The sequence below is a fragment of the Harpia harpyja genome, chromosome Z, assembly GCF_026419915.1.
Source record: "Harpia harpyja isolate bHarHar1 chromosome Z, bHarHar1 primary haplotype, whole genome shotgun sequence".
NCBI lineage: Eukaryota > Metazoa > Chordata > Aves > Accipitriformes > Accipitridae > Harpia > Harpia harpyja.
Window position 1 is genome coordinate 70,274,847 of NC_068969.1, and position 25,937 is coordinate 70,300,783.

At 42.2% G+C, this 25,937-nt stretch overlaps 2 protein-coding genes across 10 annotated transcripts in view; both read left to right on the forward strand.

The window, feature by feature from the left end:
• The first annotated feature begins 8,996 nt into the window (after positions 1–8,996).
• Positions 8,997–13,588, forward strand: PRXL2C (peroxiredoxin like 2C). Its single transcript, XM_052776494.1, has 6 exons — positions 8,997–9,252; positions 9,804–9,872; positions 11,373–11,426; positions 11,857–11,962; positions 12,210–12,341; positions 12,911–13,588. The coding sequence occupies exons 1-6, from the start codon at positions 9,070–9,072 to the stop codon at positions 13,036–13,038; spliced, it is 672 nt and encodes a 223-aa protein (XP_052632454.1). The 5' UTR covers positions 8,997–9,069; the 3' UTR covers positions 13,039–13,588.
• A 2,677-nt stretch (positions 13,589–16,265) lies between these two features.
• Positions 16,266–25,937, forward strand: part of CDC14B (cell division cycle 14B) — a 47,662-nt gene continuing 37,990 nt past the window's right edge. For all 9 annotated transcript variants that reach the window (XR_008233444.1, XR_008233445.1, XR_008233446.1 and 6 more), the window contains exons 1-3: positions 16,266–16,548; positions 24,392–24,485; positions 25,426–25,501. Coding sequence is in view for 6 of the 9 variants with exons in the window: in XM_052776489.1 (XP_052632449.1) it covers positions 16,392–16,548; positions 24,392–24,485; positions 25,426–25,501 (327 nt within the window). In the remaining 3 variants the exon portion in view is untranslated. The remainder of the gene's footprint in view (positions 16,549–24,391; positions 24,486–25,425; positions 25,502–25,937) is intronic.

Consider the following 25,937-nt stretch of genomic DNA (forward strand, 5'->3'; position numbering starts at 1 on the left):
ACTTCTAGAAGCCCACATGTCGATAACTGCTTGGAGAGGAAAAAACAACATCATGCCACAGCTTCAATAGGAAAAGTGCTTTTATTTCACTCAGACTTAAGAAAAGTGGTACAACCACATTCCCCCCTTCAAGTACAGGCCATGCGCTGTTAATTTGAAGGGGGACAGGCTAATTATTGCAGCATTTATAGGACGCTTTAGAAAGAAGTGGCCAGTGGTAACTTCAATATTGCCAGCTTCAAATAAAGGTAGCTCTTGACCCAGAATCTTTTCAAGGGTGGCACTTTGGGGGATCTTTTTAAGCTGAATTTGAATTTTTAGGTACATGAGTACTATTTTCAAGCTTCCATTTACAGAAGCAGAACTAGTAACTTTTTAGTGAAAGCTTGGGATTTCAGGTTGACGTTTGTCATTCAAATAGTCAGGAGAACTAAAACCAGAGACTTCTGCACTCCTGACATACTACTTTCCTATTCCCTCCACCTTTTACAAGCCTTTCAGTGCAAGTTCTAGTATATCCTGCAAAAACGTAGGACCAAATTTTGTGGCACACTACACTTAGAAGCAAACCACTGTCTAGACCCCATGAATGCCTCAACAACGCAGAGGAGATGGTGCACCCAGGTAAATGGAATTTTTACAGCCACAACAGGCATCTTTTCCCCTTTACATGGGAAAACTCTTTGTACGATACTAACTCTTTAGAACTTGAGGAAGGTATGACCTCTTTTTTTTGGATTATAATACTTAAATACTTAAATACTTAAATACTTAAATTTGTGTGGAAAACTGCAGACAGTATCACCCTCTTTGGGCGAAGATTTGTCTATCCAGTATTTGGCACAGCAAGCCAGCTGTTGAATCCCTGTTCTTCACGTTTTTTTTCTGGAACTGGAATCCAGTAAATAACTTACTCTAGAAGATTACCGTAATTTATTTTCAAAGAAAGTAGTCCTCTTAGTTCAATTTCAAATGAAATAAAAGCTTTCCTATCTAAGCGACATCAGAGATAACAACAAAGAGTCTTCAGAAATTTTTACCACCTGAAATTCCCACAGAAAGCTAAAACAGAACCACACTAAAAGACTTCTCACAGCTTGGCCACAATATGAGGTACAGATATTCTGAACAACTTCATGTTTTTACATGTCTTTTCCTGCAGAATTATCCCTTATTCTGATTTAGTTGCAATATTTGAAAGTTATTTCAGGTAAGCAGAGTTCAAATAAGCACATCCACAAGTGGAGTTACTCAGCAATAGCTACAGAAATTAAATTTACATCTACTTTAATCAGAATTAACTTTCAAGTGTGAACAAGCTCCTTATTATGTTGTTGGAAACGGAGGCTGAATTGCAATCATCTAGTCAGAATACAGCTGCACAGATATACAAGGAAAAATAATTAAAAGTACGATTTTTAAAAGTATCTTATTAAAGCTTTTATTCAGAAGTCACTGCCATAAGGACATAGAGGCACAGGCCACAGAAGAAACATTCCAAAGTAGCTACACACACGCCCCACCCATGTGAAAAATGTATTATGGAGAAAAAGAATAATTACACACGCATCTCCCAAGTGGACCGTACTTCCCGAAGAAGGTATTTTTAGCATAGAATAAATATGCCCACAAACTAAGCTGATCAAAAGCCATTTTATACATCTGTTTAAATAAATAAATACATACATGCATACATACATAATCCCTGCTTAGACTAATCTGCCTTAGCTGTTAGCAGCCTACTAAACTGTAGGAGGGAAGCAGGATGGGGTGCACAAAGATCACCCAAACAATTCTGATTTTTTTTTTCCTGTCTTATGGTCTTTCCATTTAAGAGAAGCAACAGTGGTTATAACCACTCAGAAAGGGACACACAAATTAGATTAGCAAGAAGTGATTCCTGCTGGCACGGCAATTCCAGACACGGTGCTGATCCCACTTGGACTGTCAGCCAGATTTCTTCACTCTTCTGATATTTTCAAACAACTATTGCTTCTTTGATGAATTTCCCTTTGTAGAATTATCGGTAGCAGCAGCATAGAAACAAATATGTTTTACAGATTGACTGTTATGATACCTAGCTAATTTATTTGTATGATCAAACCTATATTGAAGTCACTAGAGTTCTATGTCAGGACCTCGGAAAACATGGCAGGGCCACGGCCTGAATGTTAAAGTGCCTAATGAGAATTTTTAACGTTGATCACTCTTTCTGGAGAGAGCACGAGAGCAAGTCAATTCAGTCTGAAAAAAATAATCTGACTCATGTACTATGCAGAAATGGCAGAAGCTGCTTTTAACAAATTGTTGATGCATGAAAATCAGCATCAAGGCAACTAAGATAAAATTGTTGCAAACATTTTATAGAGGAACAATGAGGAAAACGCAAACAAAAATATTTAATAGAGTTTTGAGGAGAATGTAATCAGCCATTTTTCATTCCTTTACTACTCTTTTCTTTTTTTATTCTTTTTGTGTGTGTACTTTATGCTTCAGCTTTTATATGCGAAATCTCTGGTTGCAGAGAGAAGAATATTGCACATGCCAACTTATAACATGAAAGATGATGGTGTAATGGAACACTAGTACATAAATTGGAACTAATTTAAATGACCTTTCACCAATTTGCAAAGAAAGATAACACTTTTTTTACATTTACAGATGTTTCAGTTTGAGAAGCTGTGTTTTAGCTGATATGTTAATAAATTTTTATTTATAGTTGCCTGTAACTAACGTATATTTAATGTATTTGTATTCCCCTCCTTTTATTCCATTCTTCACTTCTACTGCTAGTTTTGTGCATAAACAAATGACTGCATTAGAAATGTATGTATAAAGAGCATTGAAAATAGCAATTGAAAAATAAGGAAAGAATAAATAGCTTCATTAAGAAGTAAAAATCTTGTGAAGCACATTGACATCTTAGTTGAAGCAAATAACGTAATTATGATGCAAACAGCAGGAAGAAAAACAGCTTTCTTGTTTAAACACTGGAAGATATGGCAGGGGCCAGATTCTTAAGCCTTAAGCCAAGGACCAGCTCTCAAAGCACCAAGTGCAGGATTCACACCAACATCCACACAAACTCCAGACCCAAAAGGCTTTCAGGGCTGGGCCCTTTGCCTCAGGTCTGGCATGAATTTTACTGTCTGTGGTGGAAGTTTTCATTGTTAACAAACCAAACGCATTATTTCCACTGGAGAGGATTTTAAAGGCCCTCTTAGGAGAGCCAGCTGGAAAGCTGTGATCTCTAAAGTTTCTGACAGAGGATTCACATGATGGCCATTAGACACTTTACCTTTGGACTCCTTTTTCTTATTTAAATAATTTCTTCAGGAAGGCCTCACTAAATGAAATCTGTGGCTTACTTCATCTCAGTTCGGCACATACACCATCTCAGTCAGACACACAATAATAAGAGATAATTAGGTGACACATTTTAGTCATTTTGAAAGGGAAGAGGGTGGACACGGGCCATGGATTTGTAGTCCTCAGGATATCAGCAGTCAGTCAAGCTTAAGTGCTTGCAAAAAAAATCAAATCTACCTCTATAGGGGAATTAGCCTGGGTTTCTAATTGATCCCTCTAGCAAAGAGGCACAAGAGAGGTGTCCAATGTTAAAGTGATGCTACTCAATTATATACCAGGAAATAAATGAGATCAATTTAAGTGTGTGCTAAAATTAGCTCCAGTTATTAGCCTCCAGCAATGATATAGTACCATCCACTGGCCTCAAGAAGGGAATTCCTAACTGTAAGTAAATGTCAACGTTGCCATATGTAAAAGAGCCATTTGAACTTGATCCACTGCTAAGTACACACCCAGCTCTCTATCAACACAGAAAATAGATATAGCAGCTAGGAACTACAACATTCTTAAATCTTAAATTATGCTTTTCCTGCATAGGCAAAAAAACAGTAGAATATGGGGCGGGGGGGGGGGGGAGAAAAAGTTTTAGATTGCTCTGATGGAAGTAAAAAAAGGAACAGTATCTAAAGCTTTTAAGAAATTTTGGGGTTACCTTGTAAGACACCAGTGCAAGAGTCTTAACTAACAAGGCTTAATTTGGCATGAACACCCCATGAGATCACCTCCGCTCTTCTTCACGTTCTTCATCTCTTAATCCTCTGATCTAGTTTACAGTATAATTTAAACACTAAAGATAATTAGCTTACTTTCTAAGAGCCTTACTGCTAACAAGATACAAGACACGTCTGTTTGGCCAGTTTGGATTGCAGCGTATCTTTTATTTGCTTTTTGACTGTGTCTGATCTATTTAAGTAGTGATTTCTTCAGGTGAGACACTTGTTTCCTCTTAGTTCTTTACAGAAAGATTCAAACCAGTGGCACTTAAGAGCATCTAAACCGCATCTTCACATATAATTTACTATTCTTGACATATAGATGGTCATGTCTGTTTCTCATTTGCAGCAGAGTAGGGAGCTGCAAAACAGAAATAGACCAAATACAGAAAGCTCTTACTAAATGCATTAAAGGCTTTCTTTACGCTTTGAGGCTATATTAACCAAAGTGTGGGCATTTCACTTAATATTGTTACATTTTGTTGTATAGTAAAGTTTGTAGTTACTGCTCTCTCTGTAGGGTTTGTATTACAAAACTCAATATGCCAAACATAACAGGAGAATTTTTTTCTCTCCATGTGTCAGTATAATCACTAAACTATTAGAGTAGATTTTTAATTATATTTACCTTATTTGTGTTGTGAAACAACAGTTAATCAGTATGCAACACATACTGACACTGCAGCCAGACTTACGAAGCCCTTAGTTTTGTAAATAATCTTGAAAAATTTTTAGGAGTGAAAAAGCAAAGTGCAAAACTTGCCCAAGTTTTGAAACTGTAATATTGCCTCCCTCAGCAAAAAAATAGAAAGTAAAACTAAAGAGGAACCACTTCAGGAGATAAGAGCACACACCAGGTAGAAAAAATGGAGATGAAGCCAGCGTTTGCAACATGATTTTTAAGGCTGCAAATTATTCCCCTTGCTGATCAGAACAATCAGTCCCACGAGCCTATGCCAAGGACTCTAGTGTACCCCTGGTATATCACGACACTAAGGAATCAATGAAAGGCAGCCATAAAGGAAAAAGCCTCTTACCTACAGGACAGTGCACACAGTTTAAAAAATCCTCATTCTTAGCTAGCACTTAGCATGAAGTTTTTACTCTGGAATTGTAAACACTGATTAATATAACAACCATGTTATCTCTAGCTAAATAATATTTAGATAAACAAGAACAAATACACTTGTGCTAAATAAACAATACATCTTGCAGTAAATGGATAATAACATGTTGCTTTACAAATATACACCACATACTCTAGACAGTGTTTATGCTATTGGTATAGGCCACACCTCTCTTGTCAGATATTTTGTTCAGCTGTTGTAAATAAAGGAATTCAGGTTGCATAATTACAGCTGGTATTTTGTTTCACTAGTCATTTCAGAACAAATATATTATTCCACATCTGTGTGTAATTATTTTTCTTGCTCTTGAAATGGTAGGAATCTGAATTTCCTATCCACAGCACAAAGTAACCCAACCCTTGGCTAATTAAATATTAGCGAAGTTTCTCTTTACAACTGTAAATTGCACTGCAGCAAAGAAAGTGACTTGCACCTTGAATGTTACATCATGATTAATAATGCCAATGTACTAATTTAGTCTCCTTAAGACACTGAAAAAGACATCACTCTGACGACTATGTTTTTTTAAGTTATCAACATTTCTATATTTAAGAGCTATAAAGAAAAGAGACGAGGGGAAAAAAGGGGAAGTTTCCATAATCACAGCTCACATTGAAGAACTGTACGGTTTTAGTGGACTGCACTCTTAGACAGTACTGTCCATAATGTCAGCAGATATGGTGTCTTTCTTCCCATCTAAGTCAGTGGAACTTAAATGTGTATTTTTGTTAAGCATATATAAATGAAAGGCTTTAAGCTTCAGCTTTCAAAAGTGACTGCTAATTTTGAGCATTTCGTCTTTCAGAGGACATGTCAGTGTTCAACTGCCTTCACCTCTGTTCTTTCTCCGTAAAACTGGGGGTGACAGCAATTTATGTTTGTATTCTAGCAACACTTAAGAATCTCCATCAAAAATTAGAACCACACTGTTTGAGGGGCTTTAGAGAATGCTTTGGCGAATATCCTTGGAAGAAAGTTGCTATTCCTCAACTGCATACTGCTGAAACCAGGTGTTAAGTATATGCTTCTTCAGCTAGTTTAAGGAGGCCAAATAGCATAAAAGGGTGAGGTCTGCGGGCAGTCTTGATTGGCCTAGTAGGAATGTTTACCAGCTCTCCCAGACAGGCTGGGCTCCTCAAAGATTTCATTTCAAATCAAGTGAGAACGAGCTCTCTGGACTCTAGGCACAAGGTCAGCTATGCACAGACTGAGCCAGGACAGTGTCCCTTGAGTTTGTGACACCACTCTGCCCAACTCTTTTCATCCGTAGGCTCATCCCTATCTGTGCTTCTGCTCAGAGGCTGTGGCAGCAGATCCCCTGTAGCGGTATGACTGCCTCTTCTGCCGGCTCTGATTTCCAGCTGCAGTGGCAAGGGCCTTGGTCCAAGCTCTACTGATGACCAAGTGCTGAGCCGTGCCCCTGGGCCCTGCCCAACGCTGCCCGCAGGTTTTACTGCAGCCGTAACACAGCAAGGTTATGTGCCCAGCCTGCCCACTTCAGCCTCAAAACGAAGAGCAAAGCACATCAAAAGTGGTCAGTTCTCCCTGCTTTGCTACAGCCTGCGGTAGTCAAGGGTAGGCGGGCCATTCCCATCAGTACTGCTGAAGAGCCGCAGAGCAGTGCTGCACAGCCCACATTTGGTTCATCAGCTGCCAGTTGAAGAAATCTGTCTGACAGCATAATACATAGGTAACTGGTAAGTGAACAAAGAAGCCTGATGACAACAACAATGGGGAATTAATACTGCCCAAATTCTTACTGAATCACAGAATAATTTAGGTGGGAAAAGATCTTTAAGATCATGCAGTCCAACCATTATCTAGCAAAATGTAAGTTTCACAATTTTCAGAAATTCTTTAGCGATTTGAGCTCATTGCCTTTTAAATCAAAGTCATTGTGAGGGCACACTGGACTGCAAGATTAGTCCTTGAAGTACACAGCCATAGGCAAATACACAAGTGCTTTGCTAACATTCAAACACTGACATGCTAGATCAGCAAAGTATTATTATCATGATCACAGTTAACATGGCAAAGCCCCAAGCTGGATCCATATCATGACATAAACTTTCACTACTGAAACAACAGGGCTATACTAGTGGCTGGATAGTTTCACCTGTGTGTATATGCTGGAAACTTGTAAAGAGCTATCCGTCAGGCATTACTTTCCCTTATGTTACTTACAGTGCAGAGCTGACTTGTCTCTGCTGTCAACATGGCACAAAGCAACTTACGTGCCCTGAAGGTCTTTTTGGCAAGAGTTTTAAAACAGAGTTGGGAGGTATCCCAACTAGAGGGCCAACTATGTTGTACCATCCTGTGTAAATGTCTTACATAGAGCTAATTTGACTTTTCAGACATGGTGACGTTAGAGAGAATTTCTTTCACCAATTATTGTAAAAGAAATGGTGGTAATGCCCTCCCTTCTAGGGAAGGTCTGAAGCAGAACAGCTGGGCGTGACAGCAGCTCTCAGGCTGAAAAGGAGTCAATAAAAATGTGCTGTTGCAAAAAGCACAACCACAATGCCAGGATGTGTAAGTGGATGTACAGATCCAAGACGTGAAGAAAACCTAATGCTTAGCTAAAATACTATGTCTAGTTTTAGGCACTGAACTTCAGGAATGGCAGAAACCATCTAGAAAGTCCAGAGGAAACTACAAAACCTGTATTCTAGAAATTCTAGAAAACATGACCTATGAGAAGAAAGAATTGTAAAAAAAAGGGGGGAGGCATTATTTAGTCTAGGAAACAGGAGTTCGAGGGCAACATAGCAGTAGTCTGTGTATAGTTGAAAAGTCAATGCAGTAAGGGGATTAACTGGCTCTATGTGCTCACTCCCAGTAATATAAAAGCAATGGGCTTAACCCAACGTACAGGGGATGTAAGTTTGAATAACATTCAGATTATAGACACTGGGACAGCTTGCCAAGAGACACTTTGGAACTAACATTATCAGAGCTTCATAAAGGAGACTAACTTCTGGAGTTCCCCCAGTCCTATTCCCTCTGATACTTGTTTTTTTCTGTCCACTAAAGAAAGCGCTCTCCTCCTCATGAGCTTTCAGCTAACACAACAATCCAAGAGACTACAACACTCTTCAGCTGTCTAGTGTTCTTAAAGATCTGTTCACTCATTTCTATGTGCACTTGATACATCCACTCACATAAGCATTTGCACTGCTCAGCATCCTCTGCTATTCACCTGCCAAGGTCCCATGAAGTTCTGCTTTTACTTCAATAAGGAAACGGGGTCTGTTTTTTCTCACGCAGCAGCTCGACAGTTCCTCGAAAACAGAGCTCACAGTCCGCCAAAACGCTGCGGCCCCCTGCAAAGCGAACCCTGACCTTGAGGACTGTACAGCAGCGTCACTGCTTCTGTTTGCCCCACCGCTTCTGGGAGGCTCGGCTTGATTTTGTTCCGTTTTCCCGGCACAAACTGCATTCTGGCTGCCACCGAGGCGCAGCGGTTTCGGCAGCGGACTTCTCTCTCCTCTTACCCGCAGGCCCTCAACTCACCGGCTCCCCCTCAAGCGAGCGGCGGGCCCGCCGACCCCGCGTCCCTGCCAGGAACGGGAAGGAGCCGATGCCCTCCCGCCCAGCCTCTGCACTTCCTCGCAGCCACACAGAGCCCCCGAGCTTTCCTCCCCGGCTCCGCCTTTCTCTTCCTCCTCCTTCCCCGGCTGGGCAGGGCAGGCCGGGCCGGGCCGGGCCGGGCCGGGCCGGGCCAGGCAGAGGCGCACGGAGCCGGGAGCCGGGGCCGGGGTCGGGGTCGGGGTCGGAGCCGGGGTCGGGGTCGGAGCCGGAGCCGGAGCCGGAGCCGGAGCCGGGGCCGGGGCCGGGGCCGGGGCCGGAGCGGGGCCATGGCCGGGCCGCCGGTGCCCCCCGTCACGCAGCAGGTCGGCCGGGCGCGGGACTGCGGGCAGCGGCCGGAGGTGGGGGAGCTGCGGGAGGCCGCCCGCTGCCTGGTGGTGGACGCGGACGGGAGGAGCATCCCCTTCAAGGCCCTGTACGGGGAGCGAAAAGCCATCGTGGTGTTCGTGCGGGTGAGGAGGGAGCGGCTGCCCGGGAGGGGTCGGCTCGCCGGCGGGCGGGCAGGCCGGCCCGCCCGGCTCCTTGCGGGCAGCCCCGGCTCGGCTGCGAGCGGGGCGGGGGAGGCGGCGCGGGGGGCTGACTCGAGCTAGGCTGGAGCCCTAGAGAGAAAAGAGAGCACGGAGCAGGTCGGATCTGCTTCGAAGAACCCCCGTTCCTGGGTGGAATGATGCAGTAGTCACCTGGAAGGAAACAATTCTCCAACCGTGTGTTTAGGGAAACGAGTATTGTGTGTCCCCCGATTTCCTAGCTGACAGGCCAGCCCCCACGTTCCTAAAATATCCGGAGATAAAAATACTAGCAAGGCCCCAAGCCCGGTGTCCTTGTTCAGGCTTGGATTAAACCGGGATCCTAATCCAAATTTAGTGACTGCAGAGAACTGTCATCTTCCCTCTCCCCAGTTCCCGATCACCTCCAAAACAGTTTGTGCCCCAGGTCAGAGTCTGATGCTTCATTGCTATGCAATTATGTCTGTGTCTGACAAGTCCAACTGGCTATGTTGCAGAATTTTTTATGTTACACCTGTAAGGAGTATGTAGAAGACCTGGCAAAAGTCCCCGAGGCATTTTTACAAGTGAGTACTCTGCCCTCAATATGTACGTGGGCTTGCTGTAGTCGAGCAGATTTGTTATGTCCCGCTGCAGGCTTGTGTGAGGCTTAAACCTTCTAGGAATCAAAAAAAGGCTCAGAAGAAAGTTAGCGCTTTCATCGTTTGCTACAATAGCCTTAATGGATCTGCCTAGGAGACGCAGGAAAGGATTTATTACACTACATGCTCTGTTGCAGCAGCATTATTTCTCCCTGCCCCATTAGCTGGGTGCTGTTTTTTCTGCTGTGTTCTCAACAGTTAGACAACACCTGACAGGCATTTCTTTTGGTATTAGTAGTAGCCTGGGCAGCTGTTTTCTCCTGACCACTAACTAACTACTGCCCTTTCTTCCATTATGCCTGTATGGCTGACTGATGGTTGTGCATGGAACAAGTTCAGGAAATTGATCTGGATTAAAAATAATATCTTTTTCTACGGTTATTTGTAAACTGCATCAGTTGTGTGACCTGTTCTCCAGGCAGCTGCACAAACAGGAGTGACATAGTGACAGAAAGGAGAAATGGGGTGGGCAGAGGTTGCTATGGATGGGTATTTGTTGGGTGGTAGGAGATACCAGAGAAAGACAATGATCCCCTGCTAAATGTGGAAGGTCAATCTGTCTGTTCCAGGCTGCTGATTGAAATTCTGTCATATTTTATTCCCAACAGCAGCATAGCTGATGACAAAGACCTAGCTCCTTGCTGACAGCAGGCCTTAGATAGACTAGGAACTTGGGCAATTTCTTTGTCAGCTCCCCTTCTCAGGACAGATTTTTTCTGAGCTGCTTGATCAGTGTTACTCAGAATAACATTTTCTTAATTTGGCTGCTCAAATAAATCTATACAGAGAATCAAAACCATCCATGCTTTTCTTAGTGTGAGTATTCTGGTTTTAGGAGGGTTTCTTTTCATAACAAGCAAAATGATTCTATGTGGGAAAGGCAAGTATTTCACCTTAATATTAAAACAACCTTATATTTTATTAAGAGTTTTACTGGCATCTAAAGGAACTTAATGTTTTGGTCTCTATTTTAGACTCAGGCCTAATGTTGCACCTGCAAAAGACAGCAGTACATGTGGATGCAAGGTAGATCTATTAATGAGTATCCATATATGTAAATCACAGACGTACTTGTATGTGCACCAATATTTGCATGCTGCTTCTTTAGATGCAGGTGCAACTGAGTGGAAATTTTGAATTTCCAAAATCATAGCAGGTTGCAATCAATTGAAAAGATTATGCTACAGAAAACTTAAAAGTTTACACATCTGTAACTTAAAAGGTATCTTTAAAAATAATTTTTCACTTAGTAAATTAATGTAGCTGCTAACTGTTGTTGATAGACAAAGGTGCAGGCTCCAAATATGTAAGCAATGTTAATTTCAAATAATTTTAACTCAGGACAACAGACTCTGATAATGCTTTGCAGCCATGCAGAAACACCGAGCTCCTCTTTACAGTTTTAATACCCATGTTCTGTTCTAGGAAGCAAATGTGAGGCTTATAGTTATTGGACAGTCATCTTATCATCACATCAAGGTAAATAAAGTAGTCATTAAATGCATTGTATCCTCTGTTGTGTCTTAATGGTCTGCATTGAGGGATTTTGCTCTGAGTGAAAAGATGGTGATTTGCAACCACAAAGAGGACAGTATTCTTTTTCATGAAGCAATTCTAATAGTAGTACATGAATAAAGCAAAAAACTAAAACTTTCAGTTTAAAAACCACTGGGGCTTGCTAAGGAAACATCTTTTCTTGATTTCACTGGTAGCTTTGTTTAAGTAAAAGCTTTGGGGTGAAAAATTTTTGGTCTTTAATTTAACATGACAAATCCACAGGTTTCCAAATCGGGGGGGGGGGCGGGGGTAGGGGTGGTGGGGGTGTCAGTATTTTTTCCACTGTCAGTAGATCCTAATTACCATCTTAACCTTAAAAATACTACTTTTTTTGTATGCATATGTTTTACAGCCCTTTTGCAGTTTAACTGGGTATACACACGAAATGTATGTAGATCCACAAAGGGAAATTTATAAAATGCTTGGCATGAAAAGAGGTGAAGGTAATAATGTATCAGGTAAGAATAATTTTCTCGTCTTGTTTGGACTTGACACAGAACAAAGCAAGAATGCTCTGATAAAATAGTATGATCACAATGTAAGTAGGAAGGGAGGTGCCCATCAGACCATCTCTCGTAGGCTATATTTTTTCAGAACATCGGCAATCAGGAAACTCTAACCTATTCATAGCAGCTGTTCGAGTTTGTTGTTCTCCTTATATACTTTTGTATTTCTAGATAACAAGTATTTTGCCGTTTTGTTTAGTGCGGAGCCCTCATGTGAAATCGAACACGTTCCTGGGAAGTATTAGGAGTATGTGGAGAGCAATGACTGGCCCAGCTTTTGATTTTCAAGGAGACCCTGCTCAGCAGGGAGGAGCTCTGATTTTAGGCCCAGGTGAGCTTCTTTGTTTTGTGTGAAAGTTACAGTCTTCTCCTTCAGCTGTTTGCTTTAATGCTACCCTGTCCGCTGCTGTCCCTGTGGATCCCAGTGAGACAGTCTTGTGTTGAAATGTGTGATTTTGCCAGCTGAAGGAACCTGTGGAAGTGTCATTGTGTAGTCTCACCTCCCACAGAGGTGGCACAAAGCTGATCGCAGTCCTGCAGAAATCGATAGGAGTGCTGATGGAACAACAGCCGCCAAGTTTGGAGGGGTTTTTTTTTGACATTGTGGTGTTCACCTACACTCTGCTTTCACATTTGACTCTAGGCATTTATTGCGGTTTTAGTACAGGAATAATGCATGAGGAGAAGACTTATCAGTTAGATGTTCCTTGCTTCTATAGCTTAACTAAAAAAAAAATCTTTGTTATTGTTTAAAATACAGCATATTGTGCATTCTATAGAGCCAGTACACATTTGTACAAGAACTAGTAGGAAATCAGAATGCTTCTTTGATTCATTTATGTCTTTGAATAAATAAATATTTTATTCAACTATTTACATGTTATTCTCATTCCATTCCAGGCAATGAAGTTCATTTTTTGCACCTTGATAAAAACAGGCTGGATCATGTTCCCATTAACACAGTTTTGCAGCTGGCAGGAGTTAAAACAGTAAATTTCACAAACAAACCCCAGATTATTGACATATGACACTGATACAATGTATAATTTTTTTTATTTGTGCTCTACAAGAACAATTCTCCGGTGAATTGCCACCAGCATTGGTACTGTTGTGTCTATGGACATCTGAAACCTTATTGAGAAAATCAGAGCACAGAATAAACTACCTGGCAGTGAAGATGGACACGAAAGTGCTATTTATTTCCACTGCGTATAACAAAAACTAAAACAACTGAGGCTTATAGCAAAAAATCCTGTAGCTTATTATTTCCTCATCAAGCAATCTTGCTAATATATTTTAAAAATCTTTGTTCAAGATGCACTAAACTAAAAAATCTGGTTTTGCTCAGGAGGAACTTGGGATTTTTGCCTTCAGCAGATCACATTGTCTTTCAATCCAGTACTTCTCAGTGATGTCTTAAAGCTTCCAGCACTGTGTGACAATCTTGTATTAAAATATACCTTGAAAAATCACAGTTTTGAACACTGGGACTTAATCTCATACCTCCTTTTGCATCTGCTACTGGCAGATATTATGAAATACATTTTATAGTTTTAAATAAATATTTAAAATACATCATCCATTGTCTGCAATTCTTTTGTGTCATGCAAAAACTTGGGTCTGTAAGACCAAGGAGAGGTGTGTCTTAAACGTATTTCTGATCAGATTGTCAGTTTTGGAGTAGGCCACGGTCAATTACTTGTTTTCCTATGAAGATCTGCAGCAGAATATTCTCCCTTGTGTGTATGTACTTCCTCTCAGAGCAAGAGGTCTCTGAAAAAATGTCCATAGTTATTTCTGTCCTAGACAACAGAGCTAAGGACAACAGCATTTTGGTTTGCAGTTCTGTCAGACTTCATATTACCCATTTTTCTAGCAATGTTTTTGTTCAGTATCTATTGCTTTCATTAAAGTAGATGTGCCCTCTTTCATCCATGAGCCTCTTCTTTTCAGCAATTTTAAAATAAGATTTTCTGAGATTTATGGAGGAGCATATCCTCCTCTGCAGTTTCTGATCTTTGGCCTTCACTGTAAAATGCTACTATTCATATATATCTCACCTGCAAATTCTCTCCCCTTTCAAGCTTTCGCACTAATGCCATTGTAGAACAGTATTCTGTGAAGAGGTTTGTCCCTGTATCCATTAAGGTCACTGGCAGGCCCAGAGCAAGCTCCAGAGAGCTCTACACCACTAAGAGCATGTGAAATTAAATGCAGTGTTCCCTGACAAAAAAGAAAAGGCTTGCTTAAGAAACGTAATGATACTGAGCAATGTAATTCCATTAAAGCTACTATGCCTTAGCACCTTATTAATTACATACACATTTTGATACGGTGTGTTTAGAAGAAGGATATTATAAATGTAAAAACACCATGTTCAATTCCCTGCTTTGACTAAACGGCAGTCGGCACAGGGCTAAAAGTAGTCATGTGCAGACTCTGAACCCGTGTGATTTCAGGGCTGGCCAGAGGCTTCCTCAGAACTTGCCATAACAGACGGGGACCAGCGGCTGAGGCTCACAGGGGAGTAAAGTCTGCTTTTCATGAACCACTGCCCCTACATTCATAAACAGGGAGCTGCCCCCTCCCTTCAGGGCTTTTCCAGCTCACTGGTATTTTTGAGTATGTCGGAAACTCTGGAATGCAGCTGCCTCTATGTTACTTAAACCACAGCAGAAAGCAAGCTAGAAAACTGGTCTGCTGTTTGTAAAACAAAGAGAAGATATGCAGAAAACTTAAATTATTTTCAAAGAGAAAGAATGATACCAGTTTATTTGTAGTGCTTCCACTCTGCTTCATTCACCTGATGGACACTGACCCTAGTTCCATTTTTGTTTTGCAATCCCTTCACTTTCGTATTCGTGGTGCTTTTTATTTTAAAGGAAGTGTTTGGCTAGCTGTTTTTCTGCTTGTTTAGCTTTCAGTAGAATTAAAATAATACATAGTGGGACTAGTTCTATTGCCACTAATACATTAACTAAAACTAACTGTAGCTAAAAGAACCGTGGACTCTTAAAAGGGATTGGAATGAATGAAGTTGTAGTGTGCCAGCTCTGTAGGTTGAAGTCATCCACCCTCACCATTTCAATACTGACAGGAACCATACCATGGCCTGTGTGTTATCCCAGCAACATCACTTCTTCAGAAAGATTCGCAACGAGCAGACAGAAAGAGGGAAGAAGACAGAGGGGAGGATTCAGTAGAAGAGCAATCTTAATTAGGGCATCAGCCCTGCATTTTGCACATGGCCACAGCTTCACCGAGTTCACTGCCACCCTGCGAGACGATGATTCCCACGTGCGTAACGAACTGGAACAACGATGGCCACATTCGTCCATGGTAGGAATGGGTTTCGAAGCGCCAGCAGAATTTTAGGTCTCTGGAGTTACTTAGAAAAAGTCTTTTAAAAAAGTTCTGCAGGCAAAGGCGGAAACCAGTGGGAGATAAACACTGGCCTCACACTCAGCAGATGGCAGAACACTTCAGCAAGGGCTTTTGTCGCAGCCAATTAGACAGAGGTGGGGAGGGAGCAGTTTTCAGAAGCTGTTTTAACTCCCAGCTTGATTTACTTCAACACCTACTTAAAATAATGGTGTGTTTTAAAGTATCGCTGTGTCTGAGAAGCAGACTCAAACCCAGCTATTTTCACTTTCCAGATAAATCCATTTAATGTTCAGACCAGAAGCCGACCGCGCGTCCCAGACCGGTTTCAGTTGGCCTTACGCAACGCCACGTCCCCTTGGGACCCTCTTTCGGTACGCGTCGCGAGAGGCACCTGAAGACCGCGACGCCTCCAGAAACCCAACCGAAAACACTCGCTTCCAAAGGCGGCGGCGGCTTTATGCCAGCGCAAGCGTTGCCGGCCCGTCCGTGGGCGCGGACGCACGCCGCAGCCGGGGCCCTCGCAACCCCTCGAGCTGCGTTTCGGTCACGCCGTCACCACCCCCACCGCCCCGGCAGCGCTCCGCCAGCCGAGGCAGGGGCGAGGTGCCGAGGGCCCCGCCGGCCGCCAGCAGCTCCGAAGCGCCGCGCCCGTCCGCGCTCCCCCGGCCCACCTGTTACAGCGGCCGCTATGACATCACCGTCCCCACGGCTCCCCGCTGGTGACGCCACACCGCGCTGACCCAATCAGCAAAGGCGGGGGTGCCGGGAGGTGGCCGGGAGCTGCCGCCGGCTCGGGGCGGGGGGGGGGCCGTCGGTGCATGCCTCCCATGCGGTGGGAGGAGGCGGTGTCCGGGGACACGCGTCAGCCGCCGCCGCCGCCGTCGTCGACGCGGGATCCCTCCCCTCGGGCGGCCCGAGCCCCGCGGGGAGCGGCGCGGCGCGGCGGGGATGAGGCGGCCCGCGTCGCACCCACCGTAGCGGCGCGGCCGCCTCCGCCATGAAGCGGAAGAGCTGGGCCGAGGCCCGGCGCCGGGCAGCCCCGGCGCCGCCGGCTCTGAAGAGAACTCGGGGCGCGGCGTCGCGGGCGGCGGGGGGCGAGGCGGAGCGGCGGCAGCCGCCCCCCGCCGCGCCGGAGAGCTGCCTGAGGATCGCCGGTGAGGGGGGCGTGCCGGGGGGGGCGGGCAGGGTGGCAGCGCGGCGGGAGAGTTGAGGCGCGTGTCGGGGCCGGGCTGCCGGCGGCGGGACGGGGCGGGGGGTGCGGGGGGTGTCCCGTCCCCGGTCCCCGTCCCCGGTCCCCGTCCCCGGTTTCCGTCCCCGGTTTCCGTCCCGGTCCCGGTGCGTCGCGTCCCGTCCCGTCCCCAGCCGTCCCGGCGGTGGGCGCCGCGCCGGCCCGCGGGTGGGAGGTGCGGCCGCGGGGCGGGAAAACTTCCCTTCAGCGCTGGGTCCCGCCGGGACCCCGGGGCGCTCGGGCGGCGGCGGCCGCTTCTGCCGTCTGCGCGTGCCGGGAGTCAGCCCTTGCCTCGCCGGCGTCTCGCAGAGCGAAGTACTCTTTAAAAATGCATCGCTAGTCCAACCGTGCTTCTAGAAGAGTGAATACCGTGGGGTTTTTTTTAATGACTGTGGCTGCACCGAGCGATTGCCTTGTGCTGTCGTCTTCTGCTTGCAAGAGGGAAGATGCATTTGAACCAGTAAAACGGGTTTCGGGGCGCGGGGGGGGTGGGAAGTAACGTATTTTTCTCTGTACTGGGGATGTATTTGTCTTCCTCCTAATGTTGTGCTTGCTGGCCAGTGGGTAAAATAATGGACGCGTGTCGCACCTCTTGACACTCGAGCGCCGACGGCTTCTGCAGGCAGGTTTGCTCAGTGTCCTCCGTCCTTTCGGCGGCCCTCTGGTTTGAGCCGTGCTTTGTTTTGGCACGGGAACCTGCCTCTGTGGAGAAGCGTGTTGGAACACAGCCGAAATAATTCTGGATATGGGTTGGAGGTCCCCAGCTAAAAGATGTGCTTGAGTTTAGTTTGCCTGAAAGAAAAAAAACAAAACAAAACAAAATTACTTTTTATGTCCTGTGTCAGAATCTGAGAATGGTAATATTTACAACTTCTCTTAAAAACCAAGAAATAAACCTCACTTACCGCTTCTCTGTGAAGGGCATGGGAAATTGTCTGTAGACAGAGCAAGCAAAAATACAAGGAGCAAATGTGGACGAAACGCACCAGTCTTACCTGTGCCAAGAAACAGGGTTCCTTAAATTAACTAGTGTGTCTCCTAGGTAACAATGTTTAGAAAACTACAAGATTTTGTTTTGAAAATTGGGTGTAGTGATGTAGGAAGAATGTAAACTCCCAAAGCATACCAGATTCCTCCTTTTAAAAAACTCTGATACTGTCAGGGAATAAAATCCTAAATACTCCAGCCTAAAATGCAACGTTTTAGGGCTCATCTACACAGAGAAACATAATAGCGTACTTATGTGCAGAACTCTAATGCTACAATAACTCCATATGTGTATTTTTCTGTAACTGCAACCATTTATATCGGAAATGATGATGGCACAGTTTTAAGGTTAAATGTAGAAACCTCTCATTTGGCAGGTGATGGCTTTTTGATATCAAAGTAATTTCACTACCTAGAATACCGTACAGCCCTGTCCGGCTCAGATCTCTAGCAAACAGGTCTGTGTAACCATTCTCACGCAGCAGTTGCTTGGATCTGATAATGCACATCTGGCATCAGCAGGACCCTTAAATTACTGTATTTGCTCCTCCAAAGAAATGTTCACCCATTTAAATAATACAGTAGAGCACTTAGGCTTTGACTTGTGTTTTTTCAGTAGGATTTCACCATATGCAGCAGTACACAGTATAAGAAACGATTAAAATGCAGTAGGTTATTTAATAATATTGCATTTTGTCTTCATCCTCTTTTCTCACTGTGCACCGTGGCTGCTGGTTACAAGCTTCTAATAATGGAACAATAGTCTAATATTTATTACGCTGGTATGTCATACCTATTTTTTAAAAGAGAAACCTTAAAAGAATAAGCCCACAGGCTTACCTTTTTATTCAGCTGTTTTAGGAGTTACTTCAAGTTTTGAACTGTCAGTTCTGCCTTCTCATAATGCAGTTCTGAGAAATGAATTAATAGTTCTGGACTGCAGATAGGTTAAAGCATAAGGCGTTATTCTTGCAAATGGACATACTGGTAAATATTTTAGCCTCTGTAAAGGCTGAGAGATCTGTGTTAGCTTATCTGCTTACAGAAACAGTGCCAAACTCATTAAGAACATTGCAGGCTACCCTCATTTTCATCTTTGCCAAAAGACAGAGGCAGAAAACAAACCCAAATAGCTGTGAAGATTTATGGATCTTTTCTTGTGTGATGTTACATTCATAAACAGCAAAGTTTGTGATCCATTGTTTGCATGGATTTTATGCTCAAAATACTTACAGTAATTACTGCATTTCTTTATTTCTTAATGAATTTCTTAATGTATGCATCAGCCATATGTCAGAATCATTTTTAATCAGAATAATCTAAATATTTTTGTTTACTATTAAGACTAGTTCAGAAAAGCTATTCTTGTAAAAAATTGTTTTGGTCTGTTAAGCTGCATGGTAAGACTTACCATTTTCTCTTTGTCAGCTAATGCGTGAGGCTTGCTGGTATGAATTCAATTTGCTGGAACTGAATGCATTTCTTCTGTCTATTAGAAGCATATTCCCATATCCTTCTGATCTCTGAAAGAAGTAATTTATATGATCTAAAGAAAATGTAACAATTCTGTGTAAAATGCTTGAAAGCTGTTGACTTCCTTTCCTTGGCTGCTTTTCTTTGTCATTGCTCTGATTTTATAAATAACATTTTAAAGAAGATGTGGAATTATAATGCGTAAACCTCAGGCAAAAGGTGTGTGTTTCTCTCTCACTTCTTTTCGGTACTTAATTCTAAAATGAAGTAATTACAATAACTATACATGGAATTAAATTTTAAGTGATAGAACACTGTGGGGCATTTCTTGACATTTGTTTGTCCTCCTGCTAAGTGTATATCCAGTTTGTTTACAGTGAGGAACTAACATCTTAAAGGATGCTCTAAGCTGTACTATATATGCCTTTTTTTTCTTTATTGAGAATTGTTTTAACTTACACTGTCACTTGGAGTTTTTATCAGATAGCATTCAGTTTCATATGTTCATTGGTAGGTGGGTTGTTTCTTTAGTTTTGTGTTGGTTTTTTTTTCAAACCATTGAGCTGTCTTTTGTTTTTCCAGTATTGCTGGCTTGTCATTATAAACTTTGTGTATTATGTAGAAAACTATTTTTTGAATGCTAAAGACACTTCTATGGAGTATCATTAAGCTTTCCAACATTTTGACTATCAACACTTCCAATTAGTACAAAAGCTGTATTTACTCTTTCATCAATATGATCTCACTTACTTGTAAGTCTTTCCTAAAGTTAAGATTTTAAATACGAGTTTAAGGCTTTTAGTATCTAATCAGCACTTGAAAGTGCATGACCCTATGTAAAGTAGTCTTGTGTATCAGACAAGAGCAGCAGAGTGCAGGGACTGTATTTGAGTAAAGTAACACAGTGTTGTTGATCAGTCGAGACATGGCCCTGAAAATACTTTTTTTCACGGTTTTCTGTTAAATAAAAACTTCCTTTAGCTTTTTAGTGTGCTTTCATTTTCTTTTTCAGAGGCCAGGCTGTTGTTCAAATTGCCAACTCTGTCGTCACTTACATTTGAAATACTGTAGTGATGAGTGAATGAATCTTTTTCCAGGACAGAATGACTAAAAAGAAGATCTTGGGCAATTTTGCTTTTCGTCTTGACATTGCAACAGAATTTGTCTGTTACGTTTTCTAATATGTCTTTGTGATATTTTGGATTCTTTTAAATCAAACACAATGAAATACCATGTACCAACTCTGAATTTAGAAATACACTCCTCTTACAGTAGTAAATAACTCTCTGGTTACATTCCTGCTAGTTCAAAATAGCTAATGTTGGTTTTTGTTGTACTGTCAGTCTCCTCTGAATTTCTCATCTAAGGCATCTTTTTAACAATAGAACTGTAGAGTTTCTCTTTTTATGAAATAATCTTTGCTGATCATATGCAGACTTGTCCTGCAGCGAGTGCCTGTTTTGTATTTAGTTGTCTCTTGAATTACTGAAATTTCTTTCTCCAAGGCCTGTGCAGCAGATCCTGAGAAGCATCAGGCTTATTGAGAGTAAAGGGAAGGAGATTATTTTGTCATCTCTATATTCACATTAACATGATTTTGAAGTGGTAGCTCTCAGTTTTCTATATATCTATTTCCACAGAACACTGTGGATCTGAAAAAGAAGCAAAATGCTTTTCCTGCTGTATGCACACTGCAGTCAGATGTGTGATTATTATAGCTTGTGTAGACATGCTTGTGTTAGCTTTAATCTCCCTAGTTCATGTACCAGCAGTAGCAAAGCTGTGGTAACACAGTCCTCGGTTAGGGGTATGCAGGCTCATTTTGTTGTACGTTGGATGCTTACTCAAATTAATTGCCTACAGTGACGTCCATGTTTCTGTATTTTAACTGTTTTGTTACATGAGGCTAACAAGATCAAGTGTAATTTAAGTATATCTAACATACTGCAGTCATATCTCCTAATTGCAGTGCAGATGCAGCCTGTAAGGCAGTGAGCCCTACCCCCTCATTCTTCTGAGAGACGATTAGAAAGGTCTGCTCTAGTTTGATAGTTTTAGGATGGCCCTTGATCAGAAATTTGCAGGAATCTGGAAATGCTCAAGCACACTATATGTAAATGAAATACTAAAAAGCTAAAATTCACAAAGGAAGCATAAAAAGAAGCCTTGCTTCTGCAGTCCAAACCTTTGTGGAGTCCTAGTGAAATCAATTCCTCAGTGCTCTGGTGTATTTTATGTATAAGCCCTCATCCTGCAATCAGATCCTTAATGAAGGAATTCTCCTTTCTCAGCATGTGTTAACTCCTATTAAAAAATCAACACAGTAATCCTTGGCTAAACAGAACTGGGAAAGTGTTTGCAAAAAAAGAGGTAAAACCAGACGTGGTCAGAATTACAGCATTTGTCTGATTATCAGACTGGTAAGCCAGCAGAAAGGTAAATACACTTATGGGAAAGGACTTCTCCGTGTAGCTCATTTCTAAAATCTCCCTATAAGAAACATGTTAAAAAGGTGGAGCCTGCTGTTAGGAGCAATTGTTAGTGGTGCGCAGAACGGACAGCTTGTCAGGATATTGGCATTTGGCACATACTGCTCATATTGTGAGGTACTTCTGTAAATTCATTAAACTAGAGTTTCTTCCAGGTGTTTTAAGAATAGCAATTCAAAAGGCCATTTACACACTTTTCACTCAAGATAGGAGTTCTTATTTTTGTTGGACATTTTTGCAAAAGCTGCAGAAGATTTTTAGTAAAAGTAGGATCGTTGAGGAAGCAAGTGATTCTGTTACTCCAAATCCTGTTTAGGAGCAAGATGCTAAATTCTTTTAGTTCTTTGACCTGTGCAAATATATTTCTTTTCATTTTGATCCTCCCTTTGTATTTGAGGATTTTGGATTACTCTTTGTGTAGTGCTTTTATACTTTCAAAAGTGATGTAAATTTATGTGAAGAAGCTGGTGTGCAAGAAGGTAGCGTGTCAGTTTGAGTACTCCAGCCATTCTGCCCAGACTTTGATGCAGATGTTGTTTGTGTACACTGAGAGCTCAGTCTAAGTCAATAATTAGACCGGATCTAAAGGACAGATGCCATCGAGGGAAAAATTCTGGCTGTGTATTCCGACTGTTAACCCCCAGTGCGCTGGTTCAGTAAACTAACTCAGAAGAAAACTTTTCCTTGTAAGCAACCTGGTGGCAGCTAGCCATTAAATCAGTTTACAAGTAGTGTGAAATTATATCTTGGAGCTGTAGTGTGATGTGTTTAATCTAGCAATGCCAGTTTCAACACATTCCCTAGATATCATATCCTCTCAGTTCTCTGTTCTGCTTCCTCCTTTGTGCTCAGTCCTCCCTCCACAGACATTAGCACTCATTCTCAGGGCAGAGGGAAGTAAACCACCAAAGCAGCTTTTTTTTTTTCTTTTTTAAAATTTATTTAGTGTGCTAGGATACCTGTTACAGTTTATGATTCACACAAATCCACCTAGACACAGCACAGGGAGTAACACAGTGGTGAGGACAGATGCAGGGGAGTTGTGGGAAGCTGGGGCTCCCTCCGCTCCCAAAGTGTTGGCCTGAACACTTTCCCAGGACTGCCTTTCTGTGAAGCAGTGTTCGCCATAGTGTATTTTGCATCCAGTTGGGGTGGCGTTGCACTTGCTTCTCCACACTATTTCCCTTTGTGGGCCAGTTTAGTCACTTCTTAAAAACGCACAGCATTACTCTGAATTTTATCCTTTGGCTTGTTTTGAGGAGAGCCTTTGGTAAATGCTGGGAGGTACAGAATTTTCTAACCAGGTAATGCACTTCCCAGCTAGTACTGCAGCTACTGTGCCTGCAAGATGGGACTGTTAGAAATTAAATAAGCAAGTTTGGTGCCTTGCTGCTGCTGAGAGAGTAAGGAAGTAGGTGCCTGACTTGCTCAGAAGTTACTCTGCATGTCTCTGGTGGCACCTGACCTGTAAATGTTTAAGCCAAACCATTCACATCAGGCAGCTGTTCTACTGAAATGTGCATTTAGCAAATGTACACTTTTTGGTGTTGTCTGCCTCCACCCCCTGAGATATTGCTGTACATGTGTGAGCACTGAGAATGTGAGTGTTGAATAGATAGATGTGGGGACTCCTTTCATGGCATACTTTACCATGTATTTTCAAGATGCAAGTAATGATTTCTAAGTGCTAGTCATGGGGTATTTTTTTTTGAAGCATAAAGTGATTCCCCCCCCTTGCTCTCTGGAAAAGGAGATACAATTTTTCTTTATCAGAAATTATGCCTTGAAATTACAGGTTTATATGCAGGTGATCTGTTTTGGTATTTAAGTAATATATCTGTTCCAGGCAACTAGTTTGCAAAAAATAAAATCTTTCCTTTTAGGTTTGAATTTTAATCCTTGTATTTTACAAGGATATTTTTTCAGCAGGAGGAAGAAAAGTATTGCCGTGGTGCTGCAAGGCCTCAATTTTTATTGACCAATTACCGCAAGCACAGCAATTTACAGCAGCCGCACAGTTGATGTTTAAAGTTCACTGGGGCTACAGCTCCCCCAGCCATAAAAATAATTTATATCTATGTGAATACCGTTGGCGTTTTTTTTCCCTTCAGCCTAACGAAGAAAGCCAGGGCAAACATAAGGTGCCTCCTGCCTGCATGCACGCAGGTTTTGAGGGGGCATCCGGGGTGGGGATGGACATGTGGACAGGGATGTCAAGGTGGCAGCTGTGCTGGTGCTCCTGCGGACAGCAGTGGGCTGCCACCTCACCTCCTCACATCCCTCCAGTGTCTGTTGCCGGCAGGCTTTAATTGCATGCCTCTACTGTGGAAATCATCGTTTTACGGAAAGATGGGAAGTGCCTGTGTTTCAGTGCGAGCGCGCTTCGCTGTTTGATTTAACATAGGTGCTATGAGGTGCTGAGGGATTTATGGCTTAGTTGGGGGGGGGTGTTGGTATTCGGAGTGCCACAGGTGGGGTCTGTTGCCAAAAGGAGGTGGGTCTCTCCTCTGTGCATGGGTGCAAGTCAGGCTCCTGCTATATTGCAAAGTCATCAAACAGGTAGCTTTCCTGTGAGCTCTTTATTTGAGAAAGAACACTAAAGAGCTGCGGATTATGGGAACACTGCTGAGCAAAAAGCCTCAATCTTTGTATGTCTTGTTGCTTAACACCGGAGAAATAATAATATCTACTTCAGTAATACTTAAAAGAATATTTGGTTCACTTTAAACCATTTAAAGTTGTTCTGTTGACGGGTAATACTTCTGACTTCAAGCAGAAAAGTGTATGTTCATAAAAGCTTTAAATTTTCTTGCATTTCAGATCGCCTTTATTTTGCAATTCTCTGCCAAAAACCAAAGAGTGGAGCTGCAAATACCCATTATTTCTGCATAGATGATGAACTTGTATATGAGAAGTAAGTACAGACTTATTTTTTCCTGTTTTTTACAGAAATAGTCAGAACAACAGCAATGAGGAACCAGTCTAATTGACATTCTGTTTTCAAATGTAGCTGAGGGAAACATACTATTCCCATTATAGAACTAATTACACGAGTTTGGTCCTCTCAGATTTATCTGCCACAATGATTTATATGTCTTAGAATGGTTTCCTGGCTTCCCATCAGGATTTCTTAAAAATCTTTTCAAAGCAGATGCTTTCACTGTACCCATTCTTGTTAGAAGACAGTAACATGATGCAAAAATATATATTCAGAAGTGTGCACTGGACTGCTGAGCTGAAGGGGATGTCTTTGGTTGCTCACGTATTAAGTGGAATCTTAAGTTAAGTCTAAACTTCCGAGAATAAGAGAAGAAACTGGCAAAATCAATTCAGGCCTTTATGAGCTGACAATGGATATATTATTTCCGCTATAGTGAACAGTGTATGCCTTTGTATGTGATCTGGAATGCTACTAATTCTTTAAATATTTTTGACCAAGGGCATGCTTACTGTTTTTGAAGGTACTAATAAATTTTTATTCTCTGTGTTCACTTTTCTCTGCAATATTAATCGCCTTCTTTTAAAGTAAAGCTTTTGGGTTGCTCTTAAAATAGAGTTTCTAAACTGGTGTCACAGGGTGATACGGTAGTGAGAATTTTTTGAAACCTTGAGTATTCCAGTTTGGTTTTGAATGGCGATGTGTGTGGAAAACAAAGAAGAAAGGTTGAGTCCCTGTTTAAACATGACAATACTGCTTCCTCCAACAAATTATGTGTGTAAGAAGGCATTCTTGTTTTTAAAATGATGCACTTATATCACATACATATTATTACTCCTTGCTTTGTGCATCTGATTAAAAAAAAAAAAAGGCAGTTACAGAGGTCATGTACAATTTTTCCCCTTTTTCCTACCAGCTTCTATGCAGACTTTGGACCACTCAATCTGGCAATGGTCTACAGATACTGCTGCAAGCTAAATAAGAAATTAAAGGTAACACTTGGGTTTTTTATTCAATATTCTTGACTTTTTAAAGAACAAAAACAAATGGGTTTTTTTTGTTCAAGTGCTTTCCTGGGTTCCTAATCGAGCTAAGTTTTGAATATAAATGCTAAATTTTATCAAGGCAAATTTAAGGAGAAGGAGGATCAGGAGAGAAAAACCACTTACTTTTAAGATCCAGAAGATGCACCCCTGTGGCAGTAACTAATGTTAAGCTCCTAAAAGATAAGTTGCTAAATGGGTACAGACTTCTTTAAATGAAAAGCTCCCCTCCTGGAATTCAGTTTTCTTGGCAATCTGCCAGTATTGAGTGAGCTTGAGGGTGCAATGCAACACATTTTTATTTGAGATGGTTTTTGTTTGATTTGGGTTTCTCTTCTGGTCCTGACATATCTGGTAAGAAGCAACGTTTGATCTTTGATAGAGT